We start from the raw sequence: 25940 nt of genomic DNA on the forward strand, positions 1-25940 counted from the left end.
GGAGGCTGTATTTCTGCATTTAGAAATACATGCTTATATAAATATATATCTTATTTATATGTATATAATATTCATTATACACACAACACACACACACACACACATATATCAACAATTAATAAAAAAAAAGAGGCCATGAATTTGCAAAAGACCAGAAGGGCATATGGAATGCTTGAGAGGGAAGAAATGGAAGGGGAAATGAGGTAATTATATCACATTTTCAAAAAATAATCTAAATAATTTAAAAAGAAAAATTGAAAAATAAAAGAATTACCTGAGGCAAGACTTTCCAATTTTTTTTTTGTACAAGAGCTCTAAAAAACATAAAACCAGGCCTGTATCTTGTTTTTAATGGTGTATCTAAATTCAGTTTTTCTATTTAAAGTTTAAAACAGTAACAAAATGCTAGCTGTTGGGAAAGGCAAATATACAACACAATCTTGTTATTTTCTATGAGTTACTTTTATCTTAGCTTAGCAACAAATCATGGTTAAATGCAGCAACTACCTATTTTACATGGATCTATACTTTTAAGATTCAATTCAATTTCTGTGATATCAATATATTTCTATTCCATTATAATCTGGGTTGACGTGTTGACCTTGATGGGCAGACATTTTGATGTTCCTTCCTACTTACAGGAAGCTACAGAGGGAACAGCAACAAAACAAATGCTGAACGTTGTCCTTGCAGCTAGCTAGGGTTTCCATCTTCCTGAGCCATACTGTTTGAAATGATGCATATAAAAAGATGTGTAAAACATGGACCCTGGTCTCAGGCACTATCAATCAAACCAAACTATATCTCTTAGATGTAATAAGGAATGAATATCTTATTTAATATTTTTGCTTTGTTACATAGTCCATAGCCATTCTCCTACCAGCTTTACAGCAATTCTTGTTAATACTTTGCCATCTCCAGAGGGGACTAGAGGGAGCTGAAAATAAGCTTTGTGTGTATTCATGAAATTCTGGGGATTAGTAACTCAAAATAAAAAGATCTATGTGGAGAGCAGGTTTTCATCCATAGGCTGAGCTCTCTTAAAGATGCGCCCCGTGGTGAGCAGAATATAAAAACAGCTACAAGGCAGGCTCGGCTGTGCCATGTTCACAGGCTGTTTTGTAACACTCTCATCTCTCTAAACCTTCCCTTTTCATCCCATGGTGTCTAAGGGGCAGAAGGGATATGATCAAAAGAAGGAAACGACATCAAGCATTTGGGGTATGGGATAAATTATGGGTGAAATTGCAGCAATAAGAGAGCATGCATCTGTCTTTTGTGATCATAATACTGATTCAAATTGCAATAGAAGCAACAAAATGACAGTCTGAGGCTAGGCTCAGATAAAACCAACATTTCCTCCAAACCTTTAAAAAGATAATGTATTGAATGAATTTTAAAGAAGGAGGCATCTGGCAATAGAGCCTTTAATGAGCAAAGGGAAAGGGGTGCTTTGGAGAGAGAATAAGAACATTATTCTCTTGATTCAAAATGCAATTTAGCTTTTCAGAGGCTCTGAGAAAAGACAGTTTGACACAGCACCTCTACCTTGAAGGGCTGCCGTCAGCCTCACTCAGGTTCAAATGAACTGAGATTATTTTTAGGCTCTCTCAGACAGAGCTTCAATAGGAGGGAAGGGGGCTTGCCTCTTAACACAAATTGTGGCAATTTGATTCTAATTGCCCTGAGCCAGTTATTATATCTGCAACCTAACGCTATCATAACGCAACATAAATAATGGTCATCAGGTCAAATTTATTTTCTTTGCTATGTATTTGAAGTAACGTTTCGATATAAGAAATACTTGAAAATATAGCCTACATTTTTTGCCTGGTAGCCAGTTTTGATACACTGTAATAAATAACTGGAAAAGAAAATTTTAACTTTCTGCTTCCTTGAAAAAAAAAGTAGTCTTTTAAATTTGGAAGAAATGTGAAAGTTCAAAAATTCCAATTTCCATTAAAGACATAATTGAGAAAAAAATGATTAGGTCTGTAAATATTACAGTGAATTAATTCCCTGTGCTATGTTAAAGAACAATCTCTCTACAAAGAACATGCATTTAAAAGGCATTCCATATTTTTAAATTCAAATTTTCTTTTCAGAGCTTTTATGCATGGTTGGGAATTATTTTCTTGCTGTTTAAACCACTAAGATTCAAAATTTATATTTTTATATTTAGGAATAGCTTCACATTATTCAGTGATATATTAACCATACTCCAATTTTTAAACTTATTTACATTTCATCACTTAATGGAATATATTAATCTATAGTTCTTATTTTGCATGTTAAGAGTAGATTTTGGTAGAAAACTGGTCCATGGATATCTCTCTCTCTCTCTCTCTCTCTTTCTCTCTCTCTCTCTCATATCTTTCTCTGTGTTGTGTTATGTGGCTTGAACAATAACCAAGTTTGGTTTTAAGAAAAAAAATTCTCTTGGGGTTAGTTTAGTTTTAATTTTTTTATGCTTTTTTTCACTGTTTGAAAGTAATCATAATGGACCTCAGAGTTCAGAGTAGAGCACTCTAACAGCAATCCTGAGTGTCTGAGTCCCATGCACAGAACCACATGATGGGAAAACAGAACCCACTTCCTCATTGTTCTCAGACCTCCACACTCATACAGCATTGCATTTATAATATACATATATACAAACACACATATTAATCAATACAATTTATTACATAAATGTAATGAAAACTACAGTAACAATATAAAATACAAATCAGGATATTGGTTCCTGTTCACATTTTTTACTCGTCATACTGAAAATAGTTCACAATTATAGCAGCTTAGTGATGTATGCAAGGCAACTTTAACCTTATTATTACTATTATTATGTCCTTATTGTTGTTCTTTCAAAGGGTTTCTCTGTGTAGCCTGGTTGTCCTAACACTTGTTACACAGACCAAGCTGGACTCATGAAATAGTCCAGATATCAGCATAAAATATTTAGACTTTACAGAGGATCATTATAGGTTCTGCCAAGTTTCTAAGTTTCGTTGCAAAACATATATTTCAAAAGACTATTAAATAATCATCAGTTGCTTTAATTTATCATGTATATGTAAATATGTGGAAACTAAATTTAAATCTACTACTTCTCTACTATATTATAAATTTTTTTCAAAGAAACAATTTATAAATCTAGGGAGGCTCGCCGTTAGTAACAGTACCATTGAACAAAATTAGTAATGTAGAATTTAATTTGTATTAGCAAATAATAGGTTATAAGATACATTCTTTTTATGAGACATCTACCTTATTACCAAGAAGACAAGTCTTCTGCTAGACATTTATGTAGCAGAATGTTTTATATGGTTCCTGGACCTGAATTGGTGCCATGTGGGATCAGCCAAAGGACAGCCATTTTTGCACATGTATCTGAGTCCAAGAGACTTATCCCCTAGGTAGCACAATAATCTGCAGCAATATTTACTACTGGATTTCAGACTCATGTAAAATTGTATTGACTACTAATAAATATCTGGTGGTAATAATTTTTTTTTTTAGGTAAAAAGAAAAGCTATCTTTTAAATTAGCTGTCCTAAGAGGCAATTTTTTTTTGTTTTTGTTGTTAGATTTTTTCTCTTGCAGAATTTAAGTGTTTTAAGTTTTCAGGTCCTTTGTAGATGCTCTTCTGCTGCCTTGATGTACAGTTTTGTGTTTTATTTTGAGTTTTGTTCAGAGTCATACTAAAAATCTTCTCTATGGTATAATTACCAAAGCAGAAAGCAAATGTATCCAAAGCAGGTTGAAAAAAGAGTCTTATCTCTCACTTTTTTCTCCTATAAGTTTAAGAAAATGGCATATTACAAGAAAGCTATTAAATTATCTCTTTAGCAAACCTGACTAATTATACAAATGAGGTTATTTTAAGTAAACATAAGGAATAAAAACTAGTGTTTTAACTAAAGAGCCACTGCCAAAGTTTCTCATCTTTGGTTCCAAAGTAAGACAATGTCAGGATTCTGCAGAGTGGGCATATTTGGTGCAATTATCTTTAAAATAAAATTTCCAATTAGTTTATTCAATAAATATTAATTGATTACTTATTATATACTTGATATTAGAATAGGAATTAAGCATAAAGAAATTGACACCATAGAAATTACTGACATCATAGCTTTACAAATCAATAAGCAAAATAAGTAATATATTGAATGATGACTAGTGTTGTGTAGAAAAAGCAAGTAGAGTTTCATGTTTTTTCTTTCAAATTTAACTTTATTGATTTTTTGTGGATTTCACATCATGCATCTCAATCCCCCTCATCTCTTTTGCCTTTTCCCATCTGTCCTTTGCCCTTGCAATCCCCCATCCAAGAGAAAACAAAATAAAGTTTAGAAGAAAAAAAAATATTGCATCATAAAAGTTGTGGTGTGACACACTGAGTCACACAGTCAATCAATACTGGGCCTTCTCTGCTGCTACTCTACTTGGACATCTTGTTGTCCTATGTCATGGAGATCCTGAAAGTTTGGGTCTGCACGACCGACCCCTACATGTACTCCAGCAGTTCATAGATGAGGTGACTATTGAGATGGGCCAACTCGTGATATTTGGGTGATTGAAGTGTCGGCCAGCCCACCAGCTCTCCCTCGTCTTCCTGACCAGGGTAAAGTCTCTGGTACCAACCTGACTAGTTCACTCTGTGAAGAAATAAGCAAAGGGTAGGGGGCGGTTCTTCTATTCTTATGTCCTCTGGACCAGCTCACCTAGAACTATACCAGCTGGGTCGGCTCTAATGTGTTGCCCAGGCGAGGTGCAGGTACTACTACCCTGCTCTGTGCTGCTGCTAGTGAGATAGGGACATGTCCACAGGGACAGCTCTCCCATCCACCACAAGTATGTGTGTGTGGAGGGAGGACTCTATCCCCTGCCCATGCTACAATATAGCAGATGAGGGGGTGGGTCTATATCTCTCATTCTTTCGTTCTCCAGGCAACCTGTTCTCCAGTCAACAGGGTCAGCTCTGCTGAGATTCATGGGCTGCTCTCCCTAGTGTTGCCGCTAGCTATGGGCAGGGCCAACTCTGTGCAGCCTATCCTCTTGGCCTTTGGTGGTAACAGCAGCTACTGAAATCAAAACAGACCATGGGCGCAGAAGGGCCACAGACATGGGCCTTGGCTGCAACCCAGATCCAGACATCATCACGGGCCCAGGTGGCAAGCAGGCCACGGACAGTCTCAGTCCACTTCTCACTGCCTTCTCTTCTTCAGATCAGTCTCTCTCCACAGGGCACGAACCATTCTGTCTGTCTCTCTCTTCCTTATTGTACCAAGTATTTGTTCTCCATAATAAAGCCCGACTGCCCAGTACCACCAGACACTGGTTGCGCTGTGTTTTCTCCTCCCAAGCCCAAGGCAGAGATCCCTGGGTGGACTTGTAGATCTTTGTCTCCTGCTCAGTCTTTATCTAGAGTTTGGGTTTAAATGGGATAAACTCACATCAGATTAAAGATAACCACACACTCAGTCATCTCTTGCATACAGTATTGGAATCATGCTGTTTAGGCTTCTCAGAGTTGAGAGGCTCAGACAAATACCTGTGTCTCCTTTGACAATAATATGTGGCTGAGATTTGCTCTGTCCTTCCCCAGGCTCAGTCTTTAAGCAGATGAGAAGCTGTGCTTTCTCTTACTCTGTTGCAATTCATCTCATCTATCTCACCATATTGGAAGAGCGACGACTACCCTTTTGTTTGTAAGGACTACAGAAAGCAGAAAGGCCTCAGACTTGCCTCACATGCTAGCTCTGTTTTCATGTTTGGGGTGAAGATTGCCATGCACATCTAGCTTAAACTACGACATTCAATGGCTCAAAGTCTGAGCACCCCCTAACCACAATGGTATGTAGAGAAAGCAGACCCGCTGAGTTCACTAAACCCAACAAAATATGAGACGATAATAAATTGATTGTTTTTAGATAAAACATATTAACAGAATTTGTGAGGCAGTGGACATTGCAACAAAAGAGCAAGTATACAAGTGCATGGACGAACAAATGAATGGATGAGCAATAAATGCCTGGAAGTCATGAGAGAGCAAGCCATGCAGTTTGGGTGGTTTATCCCAAGAATCAATACATTGCAGGAGCAGATGAGAATTCTGATTGGATCTCCAGATACCGTGTAAATAAGCAATCTGTGGTCCATGAAAACCGTACATGTGTTTGGAAGCCAGACCAGAGTTAATATGCTCCAAACATTTTTCTTCCCAAAACATCTTTTGTTTGGTTGCTGTTCTTCAGATTCTGAAACATGTCTCCACCTGACTGTTCCTTTACCCTGGGGGCTTATTTATCACAGCTAGAAGTGTATGGTGCTAATCATTAATGAAGCAATTAGCTTTCTGCCTTGAGGAAACAAGCTCATTAATCAAAACATTCTTGCTAAGTCACTTTGACCAGTACAGAATGTTCCACAATTTGAATATAATTGTAACAAACTATCTGTAGCTTAAATAGTGACAGTATTACCAAATAAAAAGAAAGTGCTTTCTGAAAAAAGTCACAGTAAACAGACTTTGAAATACATTTCAGTATTTACTCTCAATAATCATTTAGCTATCATATAGCTCATATGGGGCTGGAAATTTCCCAAGTCAATGTAGCAGCAGCCTTGACCATGTTTCTGTGACATAGAAGGTGTTCACAGAAAATTCAGCGGTGTCATTAGTTGTATGTTGTATACTGTATATTCCAATGGACTACTTTTTAAATTTCTCACAGTGAAATTTGTTTAACGTCTCATTATTGACAAGCATTGTAAGTTCATGACAATGAATGCTATCATATACAATGTTTCATTATGTTCATAGCTGCCACATCTGTACATCAGAATCAGTTAAAACACTAGATAAAAATCTTGAGCTCACAATAAAAGGGAATCTGGGATCTCTTTGCTATGGTATAATTTCTGGTGGTTTTGGTAGATAACTACAAAGTTAAGAGGACAAAAGAAAACCTCCAAATTTAGAAGATCATTTTCTAGAATTTTTTTATTAGAAAGTAGTTTAAATACAGTATTATAGCAATGACTAAACTATTTAAAATCCAAACTTGTCATTGGAGTATGCTATTTTCTTCATATCATGTACAAACATGGTATCGTGAAATATCCACAAGGAAGATTACTTGTGCATGGGTTTAAGACAATAGAAAGTCTTTATTAGCCAGCCAGTCTTTATTAGTCTGTCATACCATATGCAATCCTGAAGCTTTCTGTCTCATTTCATGGTGAGCTTTTAAGCCAAAACAAACAAACGAACAAAAATACATCCTGGGTTGACATACCTCAGCTATCACAAACAGCCAGAAGCAGAATTGCAGAAGCTAAAAAGCAAGGTTAGTATATTTACAGACTTACCCAGAACTATAGGCTTTTCTGTATTAGGTCTTCGCTTCATTTTGGTTGTTGCCTTTGTGTTGGGTTCCAAGGCCTAAATAGTACTTTCAACATGGAGTCGGTTGTGCAGAGGTATGGAAGCTGGTTACGATTGTAATGACAGACCACAGATTTATTCATATGCTCACTTCTGCTTTTGTGATGTAAGGAAAGCAATATTTTTAAAAATGTTAATAAAGACAATATTTTTGAATTCTTAATTACTTGATACATAACCTAATACATTGCAAAACATGGATTATGGCCCATACTAACAATTAATAAAATGACAATCATTTCACTTGTAAATATCTTTCATAAGTTTAATTTTGAACTATTATTGTTTATATTTCAATTGTGTTATACTTTATAAATTTTAAGCCTACTGTTAGTGGATCTGATTTGCTAAATAATGTCACAAGATAGCATATTAAATAATACATATTTTGATATGATGTTTTTTGAAGTTTCTGAAAAAGCATTAAATAATTTTTACGTTTTTGTCTCATCAATATGTAGGAACAAGTAATTCCCAAGTCATAGTCTTAATAAATTCTACATAAAAAGCATATAGAGCTAATAGGCACTCAAGAAAACTTTCTTTGACTCTTCAAGTAGTGACTGTCTCCCTGATGACCAGGTATAGAACAGGGGTGTGCATATGAAATAGGCTTAGCACAGAGAAGTTCTGTTCATTGTTCCTGCACTCCTATCCAGGGGATACGTTTCCATATATAACACGATAGCAGATAATTGGATGGACTCTGCTCCCTTAAAATTTCCACAGTAGACTCGAAGGCTAAATTGGAAACTGAGGTGACATTTTAAAAAGAGCTGAAGAATGTGAATGCACATTTATTAATATTTTGCCTTTAGCTGATAATATTTCGTTTCTTTTTTTCTAAAGATGATGCTGAGGCTGAGGCCCTTATTGATTACTGAGATTTGTCTAACACCCGAAATGATTTATGGAGTCTTCCTTTCGAAATTTGAAGAATCTTTGAAGCAGCATAATCCAGCAGCAGGCTTCAAGATCTTCTAGGTTTTAGCGTGCTGCCCAGAAGCTCTAATGATACCTTCCAACCACTGGGCAGGCAACCAGCCAGGGGAAAGAGTTCTGCCTAGCTGGAGGCTTAGACTCTCAACTGCTAGGAAACTCATTTGTACTCACGGTTTTATGATATTCCGACCTTTGTTTTAACGCTTGATATTGATAGACCCCCCATTTGCTTATGAATGTTGATCTTTGTCCTTACATCTCCCAAAGTGTTTTCTTTCCAATTTCCGTCTTTGACTTGGTGTTGTACCATAGGTCTTCTTTCTTTGCCTTTTAATCATCTATTAAAGGGAAGAATTTTGTTATGATGTTTTATTTAATATAACTTCACATCTTTTTTTATAAACTTAATTTCATTTAGTATTTCCCTGGCCTTATTATTAAAGTATGATATCAATATTTCAATGTTCATGATCTGTCTTCTCTGTCTAAATTTTCTTCAGACTTCTCATAATCTCAGGAATACTGTTTTAACAGCTTGTTCGTTGTCTGTCTCCCACATGTTTAATATTGATTTTGTCCTGTTCTGCCTCTCCAACAATTAGCATAATCCCTGGCATCTCTATAATGATTCAATAATTATATACTTAATGCACTAAGAACAAGAAATTCAATAATATGACACTTAATGGATCAATGAAAATAATAGTGCTCAATAAAATGTTAAGGTGAGAATTTCAGCTATATATTAAAAAATCCGCATGCCAGCTGTTTTTTCAATAATAAAAGTTTAATTTGGAGGAATTAGACAAGGCAGGTAACAGAAAAGTAGCAAAGAAGCATAAACTAATTTTATATATGACATAAAAGCATGTTACAGAATTCAATACGAAAGAGACCCATTTAAATAAATAAGCCAACATTAAGTTAATAATACAACATGGTTTCTCCCTTAGCATCCAAAACACAAAATGGTGCTTTTCTCTTCACACATCACAGACTTTGGCTAACAGACGACAGCAAGAATTGAAAATGAGAAGGCACAGGTGTTAAAGTGCTCATAGATGCTGTGATTATCATCAAAATCACCCGACATTGCAAAAGAATTCTTAGAATCTAGAAAATATTTTAACGTTTGTTTTTCTGAGGTAAATATGAAAATCACAACCAAAGTCTACCGAATAAGTATATGTAATCATATGATTTCTAACATGCATATGGCAAAGCAGGTGAGCAGTAAATGGCACACATGAGGGAAATCAATATGTTGGAGCAGTTTTCTCTACCACAAATCAAGACAGAGATGTGATGTGGTAATTAATGTGGTGTGATGATGTATGATATGATTGAGATACGGTGGGTATTGACACAGAGAGACAATGACTCGTTTAGGAGACTAGATGGCCCATAAGCCAAAACAGCTCTCTGCCTAGCTCATCATGACTGAGGTAGGATTTCTTAATACAGAAAGAATCATCTCCTTAGTAAGTGATACTAAAAAAAAAAAAAAAAAAAAAATCAGTGAGTAAAATTTTAGTGAGTTGTCAGCCTCACTTTCCAATTTATTTTCTAAAACTCATAAGTCTGCTGGTCTCTCCATACTGTTGTCTGGTGTACTTTTTTTCTTGTTCATTTAGCTTCCTGTTTTTCACTTTGGGAAACAGTTTGGGAACTTAATTGTAGGCAAAGATTGTGCTTATTTGTCAATATTTAAGTAGAGAAAAGCGCATTATATACTGCACAGAAAGATAAACGCACAGCTTTTGAAAACAGCCGTATCAAGGGAGCTTCTGCTTCCCTTACAAAATTACATTGGAAGAAGTCAGTTTTGTACCCTCACTAAATAGTGGGCAAAATGTTGAAGACACGGCTTTGTGATTCTTTCAGTATTCGTCTTCATCTTACACCTGACAACAAGACATTACTTCACTTGAGAGGCTACACCCAGAAACAAGACCTAATAAATGCCTCTGTGTGTACGTGCAGCTATAGCAAGCAAATTCCCCTCGATATCCGAACCTTAGCTTTATTCGAGAATTAAACGGTCCTCCTCTCATAATCTACACTGTTGAAAATATAGGAAACCCTCATTACTGCCTTTATCGAGATCTTTCTCAAGAAATCTATGTCCTCCAGGACCAGAACTCCTCTTACTATGCCTTATTAATATTCATTTAATAGAGTGTTTTTGCACTTTCGGTTCAGTAAAAACACACGATGATGGGGACAGCAGAATCCTCAGCCTGCAAGGGTGATTATTGGGAGTGCATCCTGGCCCAGGGGCGCGGTTGCCATGGAGACGCTACTGATCTGCCAAGACTGTTTCTCACTGTGGGTGGAAAGAAGCTCCCCTGCCAGCAACTATGTGGGATTCTGGCAGCTGGAGAGAATGTTGAAATGATGTGCTGCTTCTCCATATGTGAGTTCAAAGAGACTTCTTTAAATGCAGCAGGCAACTCTGCTCAGACTCATAGAAAGAATGGGTTTGATTAGCATGTAGTCCATTACAAGCATAATATGTTCCCAATGAGACACTTAAGGATTTTCATTTGAACAAAAATTTTACAGAGGGTCAACACTTAAATTAAATTTTTCTACCCAGACCATGCAGAAATGAAAACTTAAAGCAAAGGTAGCATAATTCTGAATAATTTTTATGGCAATGTTTAAACGGAAAGAAGGGATCTATTTTAGTCTTATTGGAGACCTGAAACTAATTTGGAAATATGTAATAACTCGGAATTATTAACTCTAACTCTCTCTAGTATTATAACTTACCTTATAGGTTTCTAAATTTGAAAACAAATAGTAAGTTAAATTTGCAAATAATGCTTCCGTCTATGAACACATGATTTCTTCTTGGGCAGATGGAACCTGGCACAGAAGCTAATGTTGATCGTATACAGCTCTGTAGGCAAAATGTAACCTAAGTACAAACTACCTCCACACTGGCCATTTTGGTGATGATTTTTATGGTTTTTTAATTTTATCTGCTCTTGAGTAACTCTGATGTCATATTTTATTCACCTGTAAATTCTGTGTTCTAGGATAAAGTAAAGGTGATGGTATTCTGAATTTAGAATCATCTCCCTATGTTTGAACTTACAACCAGGTGATTGTGTTGAGCATGATAATTTGGTTTTGACATTTCAAATGTCTGTAATAGTATCTTTCCTTGATGCCATCAAATGTTTTGAGAAGAGGAACAGGGAAGAACCACAAAACTGGGACTTGAAGTCATTGGGACTATTTGATAAACTTGACAAATTAGGAGAATCTTTTTTTCACCCTGTTTTTCGGTTGGTTTGGATTTTTTTGTGTTTGTTTGTTTGTTTGTTTGTTTTTCTGTGTAGCTTTGGAGCCTGTCCTGGAACTAGCTCTTGTAGACGAGGCTGGCCTTGAACTCACAGAAATCTGCCTGCTTCTGTCTCCCAAGTGCTGGGATTAAATGCATGCGCCACTGCCAACCAGTTTGAATCCTTGCTTTTTAATGTCATTGTAATTTGTTCCCCCCATTAATTTCAAATAATAAGTGAGTTGGGAATGATAGAATATCAAAATAATGTATTTTAATTTTTTTTCTGCCACCCTGTTAGTCTCTGCCCAAAACTGGACTCCATGACATTCACATACTACACACACTGGTCTCAGCCATCTGTTGGTGAATTTTTTTTCTACTATATGAAGTTTCAAGCTGTTCTAACCTTTTCCTCTTCCCCACATTGTGTGCGTGTATGTGTGTGTATGAAAAGTTCAGAAAATGATTTTGCTATTAAAGAAAGAGCAAAAAAAAAAAAAAAAACTGGCGAGGTACTCAGGCTCCTAATTAATCTTCTGAGGGAGTTGATATAGGCTGTAATTCTCAAGACCTGTTTAATGAGCAATATCAAAATAACAGACTAGTTCATTATCCAAATATAAAGTCAATTCATACAGCAACTTTTAAATTTCATGTTTTATATGTTATTGCATATAAATTTAGATATAGATTCCTAAAGACTAAGGATCTGTAACCAAAAACTAATGCAATTTGAAAGCCAAAACATACCCAAGTATGTAAATTTTTCAGCCATGATATGGTGCTGCAGTATAAAGTCCCACAATTAACCTCTATGAAGGGACATAATTAGAATGAAGACCTATTAAAATATTATATAATTACCTTAAGGCAAAGTACATAAAGTACATATATGCAAATTTATTTTATGTTGGGAAATCAATTTCATCCTCAAGCTAATTGTTTATATGCTGATATCCCAAAGTTAAAAAAAAAAACCAGCCTGTTAAATCCAAAGCACTTCTAACCTCAAGCACACCAAATTAGAGATGTTCAACCTTTAAATGCCTTCTACGTAAAGCATGCTTAGCTTTTGCTGTGACTGACTTAATTAGAATAATCACAATCCACTTAAATTCTTACTTATTACTTATTTCTGGAGAAAAGGGAAGCATAATCAATAATGTAAAGAGATTTCTTATTCAAATGGTATTGAGCTTAGAATTTTCAAATGGAGTGATGGTAAATCTCAGGACTGGAGATATGTGTGGCAGGGCAGGTGTAAAGCTGAACATATGAGATCATCTCGGAGCCTTGCTAAGCTTCAAATACCAAGTCTGAGGAGGGCTTGGCACATAGTGTCTCACCAATACTTCTCACTACCAACATAACCACTTCAAACCTTCTAGTTAATTTAATTGAACATATATGGAATTTACCAGGAAAAGGTTGGCATTGCATTTAAGCATAAGCAAATTTGTTTTGTGATATATCAGATTAAATGCTCAAAACTCTCTTTCAAATGAGGCATCAGTGATGAAGTTCAAAAACTAAAAGCGCTTGTTATGGTCGAAGAGTTTTTGACAACCATATGAAAGAATAATAATAGTATCAGCTGTAACACAATCCTAATTAATCTTATTAATCAAAACTCTGAGTCAGATATCAAGGATGAATGCAGAAAAATCAGGGAAGAAAGCCACAGCCACTAGAGAGACTTCTTACCTCAAACCGAATTTGGCAAGATCCTGTCTCTACAAATTTTCAGACAGAGTGCACTGAGATCCTGCCTTCACTCACCTTATCTTCCTGTCTCCACCTCCCTAGTGCTGGGATTAAAGGCTTAAAATACCACTTCAGGGCTCTGCTTCTTTTTTAGATTGATTCAATCCAGGGTGGCATTGAACTCATGATCTTTCTGCTTCATCCTTCCAAGTACTGGCCTCTATGGTTAATTAGTTCATAGTTCCACCCCCTGACCAACAGGCAAGTTCTTTTTGTCAGAAGCAAAATATCAATGCAAATGAATCAAGTCAAACAATAACAGCTTATACGTATGAAGCAAGCACTGAACATTTATATCTCACAGGTATTGTTTTACATATTGGCTCATTTAATCATTACAAGAACAGTATGGGACTGTGTGTTTATTTTCACCATTTTTGCAAGATAATATCAAAAGGATGAATCTGCCTGTTTTCTGTTTGTTTTTTATTGGTTTTTATTGAGCTCTACATTTTTCTCTGCTCCCCTCTCTGACTCTCCCTTCCCATTCAACCCTCCCCCAAAGTCCCCATGCTCCCAATTTACTCAGGAGATTTTGCCTTTTTTTTTTTTTTTACTTCCCATGTAGATTAGATCTATGTATGTCTCTCTTAAGGTCTTCATTGTTGTCTAGGTTCTTTGGGATTGTGATTTGTGGGCTGGTTTTCTTTGCTTTATGTTTAAAAACCACTTATGAGTGAATACATGTGATAATTGTCTTTCTGTGTCTGGGTTACGTCACTCAAAATAAAAAAGGAACACTTCTCTATTGCTAGTGGGAATACAAGCTAGTACAGCCCCTTTGGATGCCAGTATGGCGATTTCTCAGAAAATTAGGAAACAACCTTCCTTAAGACCCAGTAATACCACTTTTGGTATACATCCAAAGGATGCTCAATCGTGCCACAAGGACATGTGCTCAACTATGTTCATGGAAGCATTGTTTGTCATAGCCAGAATCTGGAAACAACTTAAATGCTTCTCAACAGAAGAGTGGATAAGGAAAATGTGGTACATTTACACAATGGAGTACTACACAGCAGAAAAAAATAACGACATCTTGAATTTTGCAGGAAAATGGATGAATTTATTTTTTACTGTGTTCATGTTTTCTGAAAATAGAAAAGAAAGAAAATCAGACAGTATATGAATACATTCCAAATATTTAAGGAAATTAAAGATGAATTCTGAGTTCATATATGTGTGTTCTTTATACAGTGCCTCATAGGAAAATATATTTGTAGATTCAAATACTGTCTGATTTTATTTTTCTCTATTTTCAGAATCTGTAGATCAAAATTTAGCTAGTTAGGTTTACAACTGAACGCTTCAGTTTGAAATAATTATCTGAAAAAATACAAATTGTTCAAAGAAATAGATATTACTTAAGTAAAATAAAAAGTGAAATATGAGACAAATGACCTCAAGGCAGAATGCTATGCCTGTTGTGTACTGGTTTACAGTGAAAGTCTGGTTAGAAAAGAAGGGCTTCAGTTAAGATAGAAGTAAAGGGTGTAATCATAGCTCTGTAAGCATCCATATGGCTGTGAGTATGGTTGTAAGAATGGACCTCATCTTTACTCTTTCGAGCTCCCTCAAGGACTTGATTTAAAGTGATTGACCCAGGATCATGTAACAATGCCAACACTACTTCTTATACTGTCGAGGTCATAGAAATATTTTTTCACTAAGATGAATAATTAACCTGAATTTTCGCCTTTTCTTCTGTTGCTTTCCTATAGGGTGCTTTGAGTGCTGTATCAAATGCCTGGGAGGCATTCCCTATGCTTCTCTGATCGCCACCATCCTGCTGTATGCGGGCGTTGCCCTGTTCTGTGGCTGCGGTCATGAAGCCCTTTCTGGAACCGTCAACATTCTGCAGACCTACTTTGAGATGGCACGGACTGCTGGAGACACCCTGGATGTTTTCACCATGTGAGTCAGCCTTTATGTCCACATTTTGTAGAGAGCTTATGTTTTCTGCATTGCATTCCTCTTTCTTTTTTTCTAAATTAAGATGTGTCTATCTGAGTAAAGTGATGATGAATGAAAAATAATTCATGAGACAAACATGGTTCTGAAAAGCATTGATCTGTCAACCAATCCAAGGCACTTTGCATAGAATATGAGGCCAAATTAACAGAGGTTTACCCTAGACTCTGACTTGAATTAAATTACCAAAAAGCAGGGAATTTTTGCCTTGCTCTTCAAATGTGGGCATAGACTCCCCCCCAAAATGGTGAAAAGACAGATGACAGAGGCAAGCACCCATCTAGACTTTGATGTTAATCCTAGAAAATTCAAAAAATTCTTAGGAGAATCAGATGCTTCACAATTTTAACTCAACCATGCATATATTACCTTCCTTAGAAAGTAAGGTACTTTAGAAAATATTGTTAGAGGCTTTTGTAAGACAGAAATTACATATTAAAAAGTTTTTCTCTGAAAATGTCAATTACATTTTTGATCCCCTAAAACATAAACTACTAGGATTATAAAATCTTGATGATGTAGAAATAATATTTTTGTAAATATAATTTTAGCAGTCTGGAAGTGAAAGTTTTTAGTCCTGACATCAATCTTTTATTAAACTTATAGAGAATAAGTAGTTAGTATTAATTTACAATAAGTTGTTAATTCTTGCCATCTGTTGGGCTATTTCATAATCATAGACATAAATACCATATTTATTATGAAATTTTTATTTAAAATATGAACTCTCTGCCCCTAAAACCACTCACGTTTTTAGCTTTAAAATTACTTGCGTTTACTTTCATGTATTTCATGCTTCTTGGCTTTATGTGTTTGAAATTTTCTTTTTTAATTTTTGTCTTTCTAAAATACTCAGTTGTTTTTTCTTTTTATCCACATTTTCTGGGATCAGATTGTTAATACTTTCAAATCTTAATGGTTATCTAGTTAGCTATGAAACCATTGCTTTTTACTCAGATCCTTCCAGATAAATAATCAAGTGCAATTTGGATTGATCCAAGCTTGTTCCTATGATCTTGGTGCCCTTAGAAACTTTTTAGTAGAAGAAAATGATCTTACAACTACAAAATCAAATGTATGCAACATTATGGGCCAAGTGTGGTATCACACACCTTTAATCCCAGCACTTGAAAAGCAAAAGCAGACTGATCTTTGTGAGTTCCAGACCAACTTGGTTTACATACCAAGTTCCAGGGTTATATAAAAGACTCTGTCTCAAAAAACAGCATATAATATGGCTAAATTTCTTTATTCTCCATAATCTAAAAACCATTGTTTTCAGCAATCATTGTAATAAGTTGCATCTTTTGATTAATTAAAGTTAATCATTCTCTGTGAAAAAGACGAAAATGGGGTTGCACATTGCTGTTACATAATGAAACCACAATTCTCTACTCTCAGAGGCAAAGGTTATGTTCTTCGAAAACAGGAAAGAGCAGAAATTTTAAGGAAAAGATATTTAGCTTTTATGTTTATCTGAAATATTTGAAGATTTTAAACACTGATAACTTCTAAGTAGTGAGAACTGAAAGAATATAAATGAAGCCTATAGCCCTTCCACCAACATCAACTAGAAGACGAGGTTATTGCTGAAGCCGTGAGATGTCTGCACATGTGGTGCATCTACTCATGTTGCTGGGGCAGAGAGAAGAGCACATTTAAATCCCACCTGGGCTGCAGAGTAAGTTCAATGCCAGCCCAGGAAAACTAGCATAAGTCTCTCTCAACATTGAAAGCACAAATAGACTGGAGTAGAGCTCAGTGGTTGAATACTGTAATGCTTATATTGCATGCATGATGGCATCATCTAATATATATGAGGTCCGATTCCATAGTACCTGAAAGAAGTAGAAAATAATTAAAAACTACAGTTTTTAAGTCTGAAGTATCAATGTCCCCCAAAACTTGCAAATGAATGCATATTAACAGATTAAAATTTGTCAGTTTCATATTATAATATTAATATTAAATGCACAAATCACTGTGCATTTAAGTGGATAATAAGTATGCATTTCCATAACTTATTGCCATAGAGTTAAAAAGTAGCAAGCACATAAAACCAAAACTTGATAGCTATCAGCACTTTAGATTTAAGTTTCCAGGAGAACCTATTTCCATTTAGAAAAAAAAAATCACGTTGACTGCCAAGGAAGGCTTCATATGGGTTCCAAAAGTAGATTAAACCTGATTGTGTTCCTAGAAAGGGATGGAATAGGAAGAAGAAGCAGAAGGAAATAAACAAAGCTCACAATGAGACAACTAAAGCTCATATGATTTCAGATGCCGTGGTCAGCTTGCCCTATCACTGACATATCACTAATCAAAAGAACTGACAATCTTACAAGGCGCTTACCAAATCTTTGGGTATAGAAGCGGCATTTTGGAGAGATGTAGGGATGTCATTAATTAAACCTTTCAAATGCTTTTCTTCTTTTCTCTGTATTTCATTCAATTCAAAGGGTTTGCCTGTGCTGCAGGAACTCACTCTGTAGATCAGGCCGGCTTCAAACTGACAAAGATCTGCCTGCTTCTGCCTCTAGAATACTGGTGTTAAAGGCATGTACCACCACCACCAGGCTCAATCCAGCTGTTTTAAAACAAAACATCTTAAATCAGTTCAGCTTTAGGGAAAGGGTCCTCAGATTCTAAGCACATTTTCAAAAAGATGTCAAACTGGATTTTGTTTTGGAATTGGCCTCTTTCCGGTCCAGTTCACTTTAAGTTGCCATAACAAACACCGTAACTACCAGCAACTTGGGGAAGGAAAGGGTTTATTTGTCTTACAGATTAAAGTCTATCATGTAGGAAAGCCAAGAGAGAAACCAAAATAAAGTCAATTACCTAATAATTAATTAATTTCCAGAATCTCTTTTATTTATTACTCATACTCATCCTATGGAACATAATTTCAAAATCCCACTGGTCTATGAGGGATCATGCCTTAATTCCAGGACTCAGGAAACAGAAGTACTGATTTCTATGAATTCCAGGACAACCTGGTCTACTTAGTGAGTTTCAGGACAGCCAGAGCTACATAGTAAGACCCTGTCTTGGAGAAATTAAAGAAGAAAATAAAAGAAGAGAAAAGAAAAGAAAAGAAAAGAAAAGAAAAGAAAAGAAAAGAGGAGAAAAGAAAAGAAAAAAATCCAACTGGGTTATTGCTAGTTAGTTCCGGAGAGTTTTAGTAAGATGATTTCATGGATATATTTTAATGTGATAAAACTGACATTTTCTTTTCAGCTATATCTTAGCATAGCTGGACAAAATATGTTCTCACTGTTCATTATTTTAAGCTACCACAGATGTCCTTGAATCCACAGCTTCTCTATATTTAGTCTGCATTCAAACTGCTTTATTCAGTTATAGCACATGAAGATTGTAAGGAGCCATAAGTCTAATAAATGACTATGTATATTAGAAATTATAAAGTTACATGCTTGATGTTTAGACAAGAAACTTGCAAATTCCACAGATCTCTGCAGAAGCTCTGGGGATAATATCTGTGGGAGTTTTGAAACGGGAATTTAGAAAAAAACTTTAGATTATATATTTTTATAATTTCACATATATTCTGCTATATGAGAAATTAAATGAATGAGCAATAAAGTATGTTTGTAGTAGGAAGAATAGTATATTGATGGGGGTTCAAATTATTTCCCTTCTCATAGTTCAAAATCATTTAAATTCATTTTGTCGGCCTCATGGAGCTTCCAAGTGGATTAAATCCCACTCCTTGAAACAAAAAAGAGGATGTTTGTACTATCAAACCCTTAGTGTGGTGAAAAAGAACTAATAAATTCATAAATTATGTAAAGATTGTAAGGTTGTGAAGATCACCCTCACCAGGGCTGCCTTCCAAGGAACGGGAATAGTAAAGGAGATACAGAATGCAGAATAAGAACTATAAGGCACTGGGGAGCAAATGTGAGGTGTATACATGATTTGTATTGCTTATAAATATTTTCTTTGAAAAGAATGTGTAGAAGAATTATCATAGAGAAAGCATGTGTCCAATTTTAGTGATTTACAAATTCTTATTTTATCCATATATTGTCTCCTACTTAAAAGGGAAAAGAAGCCTGTTTAATTAGAAAGTAAGCTAAAAGATAAAGGTAAAAAGATTTCTGAATAATTTCCACCTGTGTTCCTCAGGATCCAAGGAGTTGCTCTCTTCTTTATCCTTATATTCATTTATTCTCTCTCTCTCTCTCTCTCTCTCTCTCTCTCTCTCTCTCTTTCCCTCCCTCCCTCCCTCCTCCCCCCTCTCTTTTCCTGCCCGGTTCCTGCACTAGATTACTCCCAAAACACCCACACCAAACTGTATTCATTTTAACACTGCCTGGCCCATTAGTTCTAGCCTCTTACTGGCTAATTCTCACATCTTGATTAAGCCATTTCTATTAATCTGTATCGCCACTTGACTGTGGCTTACCAGGATGAGTCTAACGAGCATCCATCTGTCTCAAGCAGCAGAATCATGGCATCTGCCTGACTCTGCTTTCTTCCTCCTACAATTCTGTTCTGTCTTTCCCACCTATCTATGTTCTGACCTATCAGGCCAAGCAGTTTTTGTTATTAATTAACCAATGAAAGCAACAGATAGATAGAAGACCCTACTACATCATTTTCCATTACTGCTCTCCTTCCCATCTTCTTTCTTCCCTCTACATTTTCCTCCTTTTCTCCCTTATTTCTCTCCCAACTCCCTAAATACATGCAAGTTTCTAAACAAAATCCGGACTAAAGACTAAATCTAAGTCTTTAAGACTAAAGACCAATTATGTAGCTGTGAAACATTACCATTGTGTTTTACTAGTTGCCTTCTAGGCATGAAATTTTACTTTTCACAGATAAGTCTGCAGTTGGTTTCTTTCTTCTGCATTGTGTTTCAGGCATGTAATCATGAATAATGCCATTGGTATATTCTACATCCTAACTTCTCAGTTAATGATAAGCAGTTTTGTCATGGTCCAGTCAATGTGGTAGATCCTTCAAAGAAAGAAGAGGACGAATTTCTAATAGTTTTAAATCTATTGGTAGAATTTTCAGCATCTCTGTCTATCATTACCCACTGGTTTCTCAGAAGCTCTTTTTAGCCATTGATATGTCAATTTGGTTCCTAAAATCCAGCTCTTATGTTGGCTCCGAACTTGTAATGCTTATAATTTAATCCACTTCTCCCATTAGCCCCATTTCAAAAACATCTACATGTTACCAAAACCACTTGGGCTCCCTCACTCAGGAAATGGCTTGTGGAGTGAGGAAGAGTAGCTCCTCCAATTTGTGATTCAGAATCTCTTAACTGAGAAAAAGTTTTGACAGTATGGTATTGCTGTGATTCTAAATCATTATTTGACAAAGCAAACAAGAGGCAGATAAGTATTTACCACTGCACAACACAATCATACAGAAAATGAAATGTAGAGCGTGGTTGAAATCATACATCAAAAGGTGACCAAGACAATTAATTAAATGATTTGGCATCTTGAATAAATATTCTGAGGTTTGATCACATGCTAGCTTTACTCCTAAATAAAGTTTCCTATGTAATTTATTTCTTAATGGTTGTTGAATTTTAAACAGTAATAATAAATACTCAGGATCTGATAACATTGATTTTCAGACAGAATAGAATTTATTTTTAAATTTATATAACTGACTTTACATTAATGTATCAAAAATTAATTTACCAGATTATGAACTATTTAATATTTTAAAAACAAAAAACAGTAACCTGAGATAGACTAATTTTATTCAAAGTAACATTATGAATTTATAATGCCTAAGATTTTTATTGTTCACATTTATTCTTTGGAAATTAAAGAAATACAAAGCACTTAATAGCATCTTAATGTTTAAAGTAAGGAAACAAGATAGCAAAGGATGACTAACTAAGGCTTAGACACCATGGCAGCCTATAAACTCTTTCTACTCATCTACAGTATAGATAGTTAACCCAAACATTTTCAGCTTCCACTTACAATAATGCTTCAAGAGTAAGCTAGTTAGAGTTGATGGAGATTTCTGATTAGTCTTGGATATCAGAACATACTTTAAATCACAGTTAAAACTTGTGCTACAAAATCTTATTGACTTGATGAGTTCAGAAATAACCGTTGAATGGTGTGCATTTTTTACTAAGCATTTTTTTCAGGCTTCTAATTCTTAAAGACTTTTTACTAAATTAAAAACTATTTTTTCTTAAAACTAAGAAATTGATTACTTCACAGTTTCAGAGGTCAAAATCTGAACCAGGTCTTACTAGGTTTATTGCAAGGGGCTGAAATTAAGAGGTTGGCAAAATTATGTTCCATCTGGAATCTTTGGAGTTGTTCCATCCTACAAAAGCCACCTGCATTCTTGGCTCCTTTCTCTTTCCATCTTCAAAGCCAGCCATGTGGCATCCTGAAATCTCTCTCTGAATTTTATAGTGACACTCTTACATCTTTAATTTTAAAGATTAGGACAATTGCGTTGAACTCGCCAGTTTTCTCCACAAGAATATTTCTATCTGGAGATCATTAACCACATTCTTCAAAATCTCATTGTTTTCTGTGAAGTAGGATGTAGAGATTATTTTTTATACCATTGTTAAAAGTAGGGAATTGGGGAAATGGGTCTCCATATTATATAATATGACATAATTTTTTATGGCCATAATTTTAGTTTTAAGTTTTTTGTTTTTTATTGATTTTATTGAGCTATACATTTTTCTCTGCTTCCCTCCCTGGCTCTTCCTTCCCTTCAACACTCTCCCTTGGTCCCCATGCTTCCAATTTGCTCAGGGGATCTTGTGACATAATTTTAAAGACCACTGAAAATATGAAGACCACTGAAAATATGTTCATTTTCTGTAGCTATGACGCTTTGGTTAAGGAGAAAATTTTCAAAGGAATTTGATTAAAATTTATTTAATAAATTGAGAGGATGAACACTGATAATTTTGTTTTTCTTTTTTCACATTACTCTATAAAAATGCGCTGTTGGTTAGAAAGTTGTATAAAAAAACATTGAGAAATCTGAAAGGATTTACATGGAGTTAAAATATCTGAGAAGTATAATATTATAAATTATCATTCTGTAATTGACAGTAATGAGTTCATATCTTGGTGAATGCAAATCCAAAACAACCCAGGTAAGATACAAGAACAAATAAATATTTATTACATGCAGCAGATAAAGAGGGCATGAGATTTATCTTCATATCAATGTTCTCGCCTATGATTTTTTCAACTAAAAAAATATATAATAATGCAATACATTATATATATTACCTGAAAATATATGTGATACACAATATATTTACATATGAATATAAATATATTTCATATAATATAAATATGTATTAGAAATTATAAATATGAAAATTATATGAAATATGAATTATAGGTAAAAGTATTTTCTTATATATAAGAAAGTTCTTTCTGAGGGGGTAGATTCTTAAGCATGTTAAATTCAAGATACACATTACTGAGTATGCTCAATTTAAACTCAGTTCAGTAAGGAAAGATAATTTACAGGAAAATTCAGCACATTTCTATTTGTATTAAACCTACAACAAAGGAGTATCTTAGGATAAACTTAGTTTGTTTTTCCTGATAAGACTTTAGCTTCAGCCAAAGAATGGAACAATTGAAAGTTACATTAACATAGAAATATGCCTCTAAACATGCCTCCCTATTTATCTTCCAGCATTAATTTGAGCATTTATTCCAATGGATTGAAATAGGAATCTTGAGGAAATACCTGAACAACCAAGTTTATTGCATTAACTTTTACTGTCCAGCATGTTAAAACAACTTGAATTCCAAAGATGGATATGTAGGTAAAGAAAATATAATGTATACATAATGAACTACTGTTGACCATTAGAAAAGAAATCCTCACATGTGTTAAGATGTGAATGATTACAAACGTTTTACATTAAGTGAAAAAAGCTACATACAACAGAACACTGATTAGATTAGATATACAACATAGTCTGTCTCATAGAAACAAAAAGAAGAATTTTGATTGAAACGAGCTAGGTCAGAGGGTAATATTAATTTGATATGTTTTTCATTAGTATGATTACCCCACTTATCAAATTACTTTGAGAAAACTCTTAAATATTTACATAATTGATTATCAATGTGATCCGAGAATAAGAGAGACTTTAGAGGAAGAGGACAAAGTCTACATATATAAAATACTCAGATCCCTTGTTGATAAATATTAAAAATGGCAGAGCAGAATTTATATATAAACATTAGACATATAAAACACAAATGTTTTGTAATCCACCTATCACTATGAATACCAAAATTATTTTATTTAAGTTTTATTATCCAGTATTTCATTTACTATAGTGTTGGGATTCAATTCAGTACATCCTTCCTTTCTCTCTCCCATTTTCTCTACTTTTTTCCCTTGAATTTCATATACTCTCACTCTCTGTTCTTTAATTTAATATTTACTGAGTACATTTAATGCTGCCTACATGTACATGGGTGTGAAACCATATACTGGAGCCTGGCCTACCTCTCAAGGATCATGTCCCTGAAGAAAAGTGACTTTCCCTCTCCCAATAGGCATCAACTGCCAATAACTCCTCCTGGATCCATGCAGAGGTTTTGGATGCTTGATTTTATACACATCTTCTGCTTTCATTTCCAAAGATCCATGAACACATGAGGTTCAATTTTTGAAATCAAATTACAAAAAGGCATTGAAATGAATGTGTGTTTTCGTTCATTTTTTTGTCTCCAGGATTGACATCTTTAAGTATGTGATCTATGGCATTGCGGCTGCTTTCTTTGTCTATGGCATTTTACTGATGGTGGAAGGTTTCTTTACAACTGGGGCCATCAAGGATCTCTATGGGGACTTCAAAATCACCACCTGTGGCAGATGTGTGAGCGCCTGGGTATGTAATTTCTCTGCACGCAGTATGAAATGTGGGTTGATTTCCACAGCACACAGATGTTTGTACTCACCTGTAGATAGCTGAAGCATTCTTTAATGTAGTAACATTTTCTTCAGTTATTTTCTTCATACAACTTCAAATAAAATTTCTAAATTAGTAGCATTTGTTGTGAAATAGCAATTTTAAATTCTCAAATTGTATGCACTGCAACTAATTTTATTTGTGCACGAGGAAACATTTATTGTTATTTATTTTGAAGACCCTTGGGTTACCATACAAAATAATAGACAATCCTTCCCCTAATCTATAGGCAATGCATATATGTGTGTATATATATATATATATATATATATATATATATATATATGCATGGAAGTTTCTGTCTATACCTCTAAATTTTTTTTTGTTAAGCTATATATTTGAGGACAACTATTTCATAAAATTTCTGTTTTTATAAACTCATTACTGTTGGTCTTCAATATTTAGTGATGGGGTGTTTAGTAATAAAGCAGATCAATATTCATAACATAGAATTAATTAAATACAAAGCATGCATGACAGTAGTAAAAACTCAAATGTGATATAGTTGAAAGTGGTGTGTCATGTTTTATGCAGATTAGTTTTTCCAAAATGAATCAAGGAAGCACCATCCTTGACTGGCCTTTCTATTTTGTCATGACATATAAGACCATGTGTTTAATTGCCGCAAAATAAGTCATAACATGATAGTGATAAGTAACAGGGAATAATTAATTACTTCAGTCTCACAGGAAAAATAAACATACATGTTAAAAGCAAGGCTTTATAACAAACAACTTATAACCAATTTATGATGAGTTGTGGACATATATTTCTGTCTAGGGGAAACATTGCAATTCCTACCATGCGATATAGACGTTTGTAAGGAAAGCTGTAATTTTAATAATATGACTTCAGGGCTGTAAAAAAGGGATTTCCACCTAAATTCCTTAGATTGGTAATATCAAATTTCATATTCAGAAGTAATATACATGAAGATTTTAGACTGATCTAAGAAGTATGCATATTCCGTTCTTGGTAACATTTAGAAAATTATTCTACAAAAGGCAAGTTTCTGACCTTAATTTAATTTCTAGTTTGGAAGTAATGTATAATAAATTCAGTTAATGCTGAGCTTCTCTATTATTCAGATAACTCATGATAGTGTCTTGGTGAGACTTAGAAAGTCATTTCTCTTCTCTGAGTCAGTGTAGACTTATTTGACAAAAATCAAGATCATCTTTGAAGTTCTGAGTCCATGTTAAAGAAGTGAAAGGGCAAGAGAATGGGGTCTATAAGCTGATTTCTAATGGCACAGAATGTCCCCGTGGCAGCACAGTTGAAATCAAATATGATATTTCATTCAGAATTGTAAACTCATCACACATTAAGAATAATCACAGAGAAAATTCACATCTATATACAGATAATTATCTGCTGTCATTCAGTGCCTTAAAAAGAATCTAGAATACCTATTTTTAAATTGAAATCATGAGCCACACTATTTTTCTACAATAGTAGCAACTGTGTCATCAGTCATGCCTAACACACCAGAAGGTTGGCACAAGAAGCTTCAATAGCTTTGCAGCAGGTAGGCA

General features: G+C 34.8%; 1 protein-coding gene across 2 annotated transcripts in view; it reads left to right on the top strand.

Moving 5' to 3' along the window:
* Positions 1 to 25940, top strand: part of Gpm6a (glycoprotein M6A) — a 231469-nt gene that overhangs the window by 194065 nt on the left and 11464 nt on the right. For both annotated transcript variants that reach the window (XM_041673811.1, XM_041673810.1), the window contains exons 2-3: positions 15170 to 15362; positions 24168 to 24324. In XM_041673811.1, coding sequence (XP_041529745.1) covers positions 15170 to 15362; positions 24168 to 24324 — 350 coding nt within the window. The remainder of the gene's footprint in view (positions 1 to 15169; positions 15363 to 24167; positions 24325 to 25940) is intronic.

The sequence above is a fragment of the Microtus oregoni genome, unplaced genomic scaffold (genome assembly GCF_018167655.1).
Source record: "Microtus oregoni isolate MIOR12 unplaced genomic scaffold, Mior012 000024F_ref0000369, whole genome shotgun sequence".
In the NCBI taxonomy this organism is placed as follows: Eukaryota; Metazoa; Chordata; class Mammalia; order Rodentia; family Cricetidae; genus Microtus; species Microtus oregoni.